The 10,460-nt window shown below is 38.9% G+C and overlaps 1 protein-coding gene across 1 annotated transcript in view; it reads left to right on the forward strand.

Moving 5' to 3' along the window:
* The window catches only part of kcnd1 (potassium voltage-gated channel, Shal-related subfamily, member 1), an 88,026-nt gene extending 79,103 nt beyond the window's left edge, over positions 1-8,923 (forward strand). The window contains exons 5-7 of the mRNA XM_046870282.1: positions 5,515-5,610; positions 5,813-6,051; positions 7,059-8,923. Coding sequence (XP_046726238.1) covers positions 5,515-5,610; positions 5,813-6,051; positions 7,059-7,260 — 537 coding nt within the window. The 3' untranslated portion in view covers positions 7,261-8,923. The remainder of the gene's footprint in view (positions 1-5,514; positions 5,611-5,812; positions 6,052-7,058) is intronic.
* Positions 8,924-10,460: the final 1,537 nt, after the last annotated feature.

The following is a 10,460-nucleotide window of genomic DNA, read 5'->3' on the forward strand; positions in this document are numbered from 1 at the left end:
TTGTACAAACAGCACAATACATTGAATTTCTTGCAAAAACCCAAACTTTTCTCAAAATCCTTCATTCGTCTCACAAAAGTAAGTATTTGTTTCAATGAACACCTCATTCCCATCAGAGTCTTTTTGTCATTTTTCACAAACAAGAAACAAGAAATTCAAAATATTTAGTCATGTTGTCAATATGACGCTGTACAATTTCAGAATGTCCTGATATAAACTACGGTTTACAGAGATTAAAAAATGCATGAGGCTGAATTTCTTCTTCACTTTCTTCACACTTTTACTGTACTGTACAAGAGTTCGTTCGTTTCTTGGTTGTATACCAATTTCAGAAATTATAATTCTGTGTTTTCACTCTCCAATTACAGGTTCAAGCGATTCACCTTTGACCTGTTTTAGTGACTGGTTGATTATTGTTTAAATCCGTTCACTCGCCTTCATTAGTGACATTCAGCATTCATCTGCACAATTCATCAATTCAACACATTTACACAATAAAAGTTTAATAGAAATTTAAGACGTCAGATTCTGACAACTGGTTTAATCATTTTGCATTCAATGACGTACACAATGAACTGATGCTGAGATGTTTTGGGGGTTAAAACTATTCAGGTGAAACCAGTAGAATATATTTTGTCGATTCAATTAATGTACAGAAGTGTTCGCTATTTGATCAAAGCAACAAGAAAAACATTTTATGATGTGCACAAGCGACGACACGATGTTTGAACTGAGAAACGATCCAAAGCAACTGCGAAAAATCACTGTACTCAATATCACTAGCATGTGTCTTTCTCTCTTTTAGAACCTAAAGGTTTATGGTTTTCCAGTGAACCACGCCCCTTTATTTCATTTTCTTTCCTTTATGCCGTTATTCTAAGTAATTAACATTTGAAAAGCAATACGTAATTCAGGGTCCCGATTTCCTTTATTTCCTCTATTCCTTGTAACAGTTGCAGTAGTGCTGAATTGTTTTCTTGGTGCCTGTGTTGTTGTGTTGTTGTGTAGTTGTGAGTGGCATTAGCAGAGAAATACATTCTTGAGGGGTCAGCCTCAGATTAAATGTAACCTGTATAGATAGATAGATAGATAGATAGATAGATAGATAGACAGACAGACAGACAGACAGACAGACAGACAGACAGACAGACAGACAGACAGACAGACAGCCTTTCCAGATGTGAAAGCTGCCCATTGCATAGGCATTAATTTACTTCCATACCATCAAATGATCTTGTATCTCATTCTGGATGGATGAAGGTTGATCAGTTTGTGACTGAGATGGTAGAAGAAGGAAAAAGATGAGACCAGAAAAAAAATAAAGAAAGAAAATAAATCTATAGTAAAAAAAGAAAATTATGGAGAAAACACATACTGTAGAAGAATAAAAAAAAAAAACATAGAGAGAACAAGAACAACAAACAAACTAAAAATGTACTAAAAGTGCATTAGAAGTAAAAAGTGAATTTGTGTTGTTGTTGAATAAATAGGAAAAATAAAGGCACACTAATATAAATACAATGCGGGTGATGGTGATGATTCAGAGTTTGCAGTGCCTGGGTGGAGGTGTATATGAATGTATGCATGCGTGTTTATTTTACAGTTTATAACTCTTTTATAATCAATGCTGTGCTATTTCTAAACCTGAACAAGCTGTTTTTATTCCGTTCCTGCCCATGCCCTTTATACACTCCTCTCTCTGTACACACTTTCAGCGATTCTCAAACCTCGATGATGGGAAATTGTCAGGATCTCTGCCGGTTAGTGTAAACATGTACGGTTATTTATGAGGCCGGTTTATCAGAAGGAGGTGCAGATGCTCAGGAGAGGTTATGCTTTCTGAGTAGAAAACTTCTTATGAATACATTAGGTCATTAGGTTTGTATTTTCAATGCAGGAACTCTTTTGGTTTTGCAGCAAACAGTCACCTGTTCAGTTGTAGTTAATGTTATGCAGATGTGCATCTACAGACTTTAAAAGGCAAAAAGAAAATTACATTTCCAATTTCTGTGCAGGTTTTTTTTTTGTTTAAAGGGAAGAAATAAAAATTTTGATCATTGGAATCCTTAACTTTTTATGTCTGGCAAGTTTAGTGATGAAGATGTTCTGGCCAGAAGGTTGTGAGCTCTTCTGAAATCCCACCGCCACTAAGGTGACGCTGCTGGACCCTTAAACAAGGTCCTCATACTTCAAAATTTCCACCTGTATGTAGTTCTTCGGCGAACTCTTACCAAAAGGTTTGAGGCACACGATTGTCTAGGAGGTGTGTGTAACACACAGCTAGGATTATCCCCTCTGTATCTGATATTACCATCAGCAGACTGTAAAAGCAGAAAGACCACTGATGGTAAATAACCAGTGGAGATTCCTGGCAGCGAGATGATTCACTCCTGTGTACTAAGAGCTGAAAAGGCATTAAAGGCTTCAGAGGTGCAATTAGTAGTAAATAACACTGAAATTATACTTATTACCAAAAGTAATTACGTTCATTAGAGTGGCAAAATCGCTTACAGTCCTCTAATTAGGCTCTAAAATTGGATGCTGATGATCTATAGAAATACACGGTATGGCCACACACACACAACTTTTCCATCCATATGCGGCTCTACTTTAAACTGTTTGCACAAAATTTAAAAAAAGCAAATATACAGGACGCCTTCTGATGCAGGAGCATGAAATTTCCCTTCCCTTCACTTGAACCAAACTTGCTCCAGCATGACAATATCCCTGTGCACAAATCCAGCTCCATGAACATCTGCTTCACATGGGTTGGAGTGGAAGATCTAATCTCCAGCCCTATTGAACAGGAATAAATGTGAACGCTGACTGCGCCCCAGAACCTCCTCCACCTTTTCACCTACATCACTACCTGAATTAAATGAGCACAAATCTCCACAAGCACACTCCAAAATCTGAAGGAACATCTTCCCAGAAGAGTGGAATTCTCAATCAGACATACCAAATCACCATTAAGAACAAGTTTTAAACTGAACAAAAACATTATAGAGTTTGGAGGTCTGTGGATTGGAAATTTCGTCGGGTAAATAAAATTCCAAATCTCCGGTGGTAATCGGGACCGTTCCGCTGACGGAGCACTTCCCCCGAGTTTCCGATGCCCTGTTTTCTTTTATCTAATGTGCCCTCGTCCACTTACCCTGGCCGTTTCCACTTTCCTGGAATCACTGTTTATATATTAAGGACTGTTCCAATACTTTATCAGCTTGAAAAGTGTACATTAGATGACCCCTTGGAAACCCGAGGGATCCAGTCAGCATAATTGTAAATGTCAGGGGCAGAAGGTCTTTCAAACTGAGGCTATTTCTGTAAATAAAAAATAAATAAAAATTCCAGACGAATGAAAGGCAAAAAAAAAACCCTGCTCTATATTCGTACATTAGTATTGCATTATGTCTCAAGATCAAATCTGAATGCACAGTAGGAGGATATGATCCAGTCTGACAGTCTGAGCTGCTATTCTTATCATTTACAATAAATTAATCATGTTATACTTCTTGTCTGTTGCTTTCTATCATCAGTGCCTTCACATTTGATGCTGCAGTATTCAACATTTTTTTTTTAATTATTATACACTTTATTTAACATTTATAGACCCAATAACGACAAAACAACCAATCAGATTTGTGGAAAGGTTTTGGGCAAATTCTTTTACAAATAAATAAATCAATAAAATAGCACATTGACATGAGAGTTCAGACCCACGAGGACGCTGGATCTTCCTCCAGATGTTTGTACACTCTGATTAAAGTCTATTTTGTGACTATTTCAATTCTATTTGACCTAATTCAATTGATTGGATGTGATCTCTATGGTCAGGGTCCAGGATTGAAACCAGGGTTGAGGGTATGACAGTCAAGTCAATTCAAAAAGCAAAAAATAAATAAATAAAATAGAAAATGTAAAAAGGAATGCAAAAACAAACAAAGGGCAGAAACTTTACAACAGGTAACTAAAAACCACGCTCAACACACAGGGAAACAAACACGTAACATCAAAAACCAAGCAACCAAATGAAGACATGGGGAAACAAGGCTACGTCTACACCAATCCAGATAAATTTGAAACTTCGCTTCCACACTTTGGTTTGAAGTCATTTCCTAAATGTTGCTCATCCACACTGAAGCGCCTGAAAGTGTTTATGTCCCTGTACCGCACATGAGCAGAAACACAAGACGCCTCCACCCCCGTCATTTCCGCCTGCCTTATATTTACTTTCTGGCTCTTTAAAGCGTCGTGGCAATGACAAAAAAAAAATCGTCATAGTTTTTTTTTAAAGCCTCTGTTTTCACGGTCCTCACTGCAACGTGAAAACAGTGTTGTCCAATTTCAAAACAATGTCTCAGTGTGGATGGAAAACCAAAACTGAGAGGAAAATGTGTTTTTAAATGCAAACGTATTAGTGTGGACATTGCAATAAATGCACACAGAAAGGACACAGGTGGCAACCATTAACTTTACAATTAGGGGAAGGACAACGTGAGGGAACAATGGGGACATCTAGTGGACAAATTGAGCAAAGCAAGGGAGTCCAATATTCATATATGTATATGAGGGCAAAATTGTGTCGCTTCTTAAATTGAAGAATTTGAACCAGATCTCATTCTGAGCCAAACAATCAAGATGGATGAGATCCAGAGATCATGTATGGAGATGGTTATAACTTGTTTTTGACTCATAAGGCTATTTATTGTTCCTGTGTTTAAACAATAAAGAATGCACGTGCCAATGAAACCAGGTGGAGTTCTGTCCTGACACCTTTCTCTTGTTGGCAAACTTTTATTACAGCTTCACCTCTACAAAGTCCTGACACTGAAGATTCCTTCCATCAATAAATTAAACACTGTAATCAAATTGCACTGGGCTCCATTACAAACACCCTGTTGGTCTTTTTTCAGTAATAAATTGCTCCCAATTGTGTTTTATTCTTTACTAAATGACTGTGTTTTTTTTACGAAAAGTTAATTTTTGACTTGTAATGACCTGAGATGTACCAAAGGTTTATTTAAACAACAGATGGATGATAGTTTGTGGACACGTGACCGTAAGACTGGTACGTGCTTTTTGAATGTCCCATTCCACATTTATTCCTCATTCACTGTTCTAACAATTTGGCGAGGAAGTACATACGGCATGGAAAAGTCCAATGTCCCAATACTTTTGTCCATGTTGTGTATCAGCACCAGTTAACCAACAGCATGTGGCAGTAAATGTGTCTTTTGGAGAAAAGGTCAGATAATTCGAACAGCAGAGATCGTGGAAATGATCCTCGGACGCCTATAAATAGCCGGAGTCATCTTTTAAAAGCTCGGAGCTCGATGACCGAAAGTTCTTTTGTACTGCTGCTCTAGGATCAAGTTTATTTGTCTTTAAATACCATGAGCGGAAATTGATCCTGCCCTTCTTCCTCCGATATAATCCTCCGGTGTTTGTAGTGATATCGACTTCTTTACCCACGCGAGTCTCATTCTCAAACGTTCTGTCCCCTTTTTTATTCAGTATCACGACGGTGACAGCGGCGCCCTCTGTCTGAAGAACAGGTCGTCCTTCGAGCACCAGCACCACCATCTGTTACACTGCCTGGAGAAGACCACGGTGAGAGTTGTCTTCATGTTCTGAGGCCTGATTTGTATTTTACATTAATAGTGGGGGAAAAATGTAGACCTGGCAACCCTGAAGTAAGTAATCCTTATTTCTGATGAAATAAATCTTAATGACGAATAATTCGGTTTCGTTCGACTTAAAAATGAAAATGTACGATTTATTAATCTAGCATGTTCCTTTCTTTGTTCCACAGAACCATGAGTTTACTGATGAACTGACCTACAGTGAGATGTGCATGACTGAGTCGGTGGGTTTCCGCACCAGCCGGAGCACATCCATCTCCAGCCAACAGGGCGTCTCGACTTCTTGTTGTCCTCGCCGGGCCAAGAGGAGAGCCATCCGCCTGGCCAACTCTACCGTATCAGTGAGCCGCGGCAGCATCCAGGAGCTCGATACACTGCATGTGCACAAGAGCCCGTCTGGACCTCAGAGGTATGTTACATCATCATCGATCTGATAAAGGTTGCGCTGGTTAGGCCACACCCAGCTGGTGTAAACAGTATGAGCAGTTATTGTACTGAAGTAGCTTTTTTTTTACGTGTCTGTATTTTACTGAAATATTTTCATTCGGGGAGATTTTTACTGTAACTTCACTACATTTCAAAGTCAAATATTTGACTTTTCACTCAACTACATTTCAGTCGTTTCTTTTTATTTATGAGGATAAAAACATAACTGGTGAAACACGCAGCGAGTCACTAATCAGGACCGAGCTTTTGCTTTTTTTTTTTTTTTTATAGATAGTGAATATGCTATATGACCAAAAGCACCAAGTTGAAGGCACACAATTTACAGAATGTCTTTGGATTTGGAAGCATTACATCTTCCATTCACTTAAACTAGGAGACCCAAACCTGTTTCAGCATGACAATACCCCTGTGCACAAAGCAATCTCCATGAAGATCTGCTTTACATGGGTTCTAATAGAAGATCTCCTGCTGTTGAGCTCCAACCATCTTGAACACATTTTGCAATTAACTTTTCACACTGACTGCACCCTAGGCCTCCTCAGATCACCTACAGTACATTAGTACCTGACTTTACTAACACCCTCATGGCTGAATGGATCTCCACAAATCTCCACACTTCAACATCTAGTGGAAATCTCATGTTCAAACACTTTTGTGCTTATATCTCGGCTTTTTGAGTCTAAATGATCATTTATAGCTTAACCGCCTGTTTTTTTTTCTTTAATTACAATTACTCATTTTAGAATCAGTTTAAAATCTACACCCATTCCTTGTTCTTCAATTTCTTCTCACTTCACTGAGAGATTCTCACAAAACCAAAACACAATATGGCACCACAACATGACACAATGTCTCCCTCTAGTGGTCGTGCGGAAAAGACTACCTGAGATTCGTCAAATGGTTTTATATTTAAATAAATCAGAGAAATCATTATTGAAGGGTGTTTCCTGTGTTTTCTTTCTCAAACAGTCGCTCAAGCCTTAATGCCAGGACAGAGGACCTGAAGTTCAACTGTGAGCAGGGAGACTACACAGCAGCCATCATTAGCATCCCTACTCCTCCGGCTAACACGCCTGACGAAAGCCTGCCTCCGTCGCCTGCCATCCCGGGCATCCTGCGCAACTCCCGCTGCTCCTACAGTCACGAGACCGTCAAGATCTCGTCCTTATAACAAAATCCACCTCCAAGCACAAAAGCTTTCCTCCAATGCACAAACAGGGAGGAGGAAAAAGCTTTTCCTGTTGAACTTAACACCAAAATATCATCCCAAAATACACCTGGCTACAGCTTCATCCAAAAACTGAGGTTCTTACAGAACAAATCAGCAACGTGAAGACGTGAACCGACACAGGGTTCAGTACAGCCTCTTTTTCGGAAGACTGTTTGTTGGCTTTTACAGATCTGCATTGGTCACTTTTCTTGGCAACAGACAAAGATGATGAAATGTGGAATAACCTTTTTTTGTGTGTGCAGAAAACAATACTGGATGATTTAACGTGTGCAATCACAGGGCCAGTATTCAAAGTATAAAGACAGAGCTATACTGCTATATATCTTTAGAGAGAAAGATATACAAATACTGTATTCTGCAGTAGATGCTTTCAAAAAAGAAAAGAAAAAATAGCCTAAAGATATTATGGTTGATACTCAGCAGGTCAGTATAGGTATATGTATCATAATTTGTATCATACTACACACATGCATCTTCCAACCAAAAAAAGGTCATCCGTGCCACCCTATTTCAACATGCATGTTATTGTGCAGTAGATTGCAGAGAATGGAGCAGCTACAATGCAATCCCACATCTATTTTTCTTTTTTTTTTGGGTTGTTTGTTTGTTTTTTGCATGATAATCCCCCCCCCACCTTTTATTCATTTTTGTCCTATTTTATTACCTGATATTGTTAACATTTGTAGAATATTACAGATCCAAATGTGCTCAGTAACTCAAAAAAAAAGCAAAAGAAAAGTGGAAAAAAAAAAATTCAGGCATGTTCTTTTAAAAAAAAAAAAAGAAACAAATCTCGGGGCGTCTAGACGTACATGGGTGAAATGCGGGGGAGGGGTGTGATGATGATGAGAGAAAACGATTTGTGTACCATAATCACAAATATGCATGATAACATAATAGGTATGTATTTTTATTTATTTTTTTCAACTTTTTTTTATTTTTTCGTTCTTTTTTTTTACATTCATTGCTCTTTTGTCGTTGGTGTTTTACTGTATGTCGTTAAGACCAGAGGTGGACGAAGGGACCGTCATTGTGACCGTCAATTCCTTTAATTGAATGCATAATGTAATACATTTATTGGGTGAATCGAAATCCGTCTCAGTCGACCTTCTGATTATGTGCATTATTATTATTATTATTATTATTATTATTATTATTATGATTTGATTTTGAGATACTGTGAGGCGTCAGTGCTGCCAGTCTTTAATATGTGCACTTTAATACAGTATGTTTTTATTTTAACTGCATATATTATACTTTTCTGATGAGTCACATGCAGCAATGAATCTGGCAATAAAAGTCATTATTTTATTAGAAAGTGTTTAATATTCCATAAAACTACTTGCACTTGACTGTGATGAAATGATCTCCGCGACTCTGTTTACAGGTAGTGTTCCAGAATGATTTTTTTTTTACGTTTGTTTGTCTGTCTGTTTGTTTGTTTGTTTGTTTGTTTGATTATATTTGGAGCCATAAGATTTTGAGACAGGGACGGCTGCCTCCATTTCAGCATATACAGACTGTATAGACATGATTGCAGTACGAGGACGACCTGAAGTGTTCGATCTGAAAAGCACAGAGGTGTACAGTCTATTCCACTAATAAAGTGAACAGAACTTAGCAAACGGTGTGGTCTTGGGATTCATTCTCACAGCTGAGGTGTGTATTAGGACCAGGATTCAGGACGCGACACAAGTGAAATTCTTTCTTCGCATAGATCATTAGGAAGCTGGGCTCTGAACACAAGGTCAGCCATGATGGGAAGTGGTAGTTCAGTGGTTAAGATGTTGGACTTCTGATCAGAAGGTCATGAGTTCGAATCCCACCACTAAGCTGTCACTGCTGGGCCCTTGAGCAAGGCCCTTAACCCTCATCTGCTCTGTTGTATGTCTGTATGCTCTGTATGTCTGTATGCTCTGTTGTAAGTCGCTCTGGATACGGGCGTCTGCTAAATGAATGAATGTAAATGATACAGCGCCCCCTGGAGTAGATAGGATTAATGACCTTGCTCAATGGCCCAAGAGTGGCAGCTTAGCAATACTGGGGCTTGAACCCCACAACCTTCCAATCAGTAATCCAGAGCGTTGGCTGTTCAGCTCCCACTGCAGACATACAGAACTATATTAGTTAAGATTCCAGTTAAGAACAAACAAAAAGATTACCTGAAAGCGAAAGAGAGTAATCAAACATTTTGTGAGCTTAGGGAAACCAAAGGTCATGAGTTCAGATCCAACACTGCCGAACTGTCACTCCTGGGCCCTTGAGCAAGGCCCTTAACCCACAGCTGCTAAATGAGATTATTGTAAATTGCTCTGTCTAAGGGCGTCTGTCATAAATGTAATTAGCAGACACCCTTATCTGTTTATCTCACTCAAGCAACTGGGCAGCTGTTAGGGGCCTTACTCAGGGGCCCAGGGGTTGCAGCTTGGTGTAGCTGGGATTTGAACTTATGACCTTTGGGTCCAAAGGCAAATGGCTTAACCATTACACTACCACTTCCACCAATTTATAGCATTGGTGTATATTTTTGTGGGCAGGATTGTTTTTTGGATTGTGCAGGATTTGTTCAGATCTTCTGTGGACATGTGTAGGAATGTTCTACCAAATGCTGTAAATGTAAATGGCCTTTGGGGAAGATTGTGACACTTTTTGTGCAAATGGGCATCATTGGTTCCTGGAAGTGAGTAGAGATGGTCTCCTGGGGTGGAAAGGTTTGATCACACTTTCTGTGGGTGTGGATGGATTTTTCTTTGGGATTGTGCAAGATTGGCCAAACTTTCTCCAAGATTGTGGAGGACTGGTCAAACTGTCACGAACTGAAATATACAAGACTGGACAAATGTTGTGAGAGATTTGTTGAACTTTCTGTGGGATTAAGTGGAAGTGGTCAGGATTTGTCTAATAAATCAATCTCTTATTTATTTCTTTATTTATATGTTTATCACTTAAGTATCTTAAAGGAAGCAGGATATATCATGACCTGTTTTTCTCTGGCTGTTGCAGACACATATTGAACCAAGCGGTGATTAAGTGTTTCCTGCTCAATGCACAGGTTTCTTCAGCAGAGCTCTCAGACGATGACATGGTGATGCCTGTAAAGCTCGCTGTTAATGAATCTGATAACCTCAGGATGTTCTAAC

The sequence above is a fragment of the Silurus meridionalis genome, chromosome 17 (assembly GCF_014805685.1).
Source record: "Silurus meridionalis isolate SWU-2019-XX chromosome 17, ASM1480568v1, whole genome shotgun sequence".
In the NCBI taxonomy this organism is placed as follows: Eukaryota; Metazoa; Chordata; class Actinopteri; order Siluriformes; family Siluridae; genus Silurus; species Silurus meridionalis.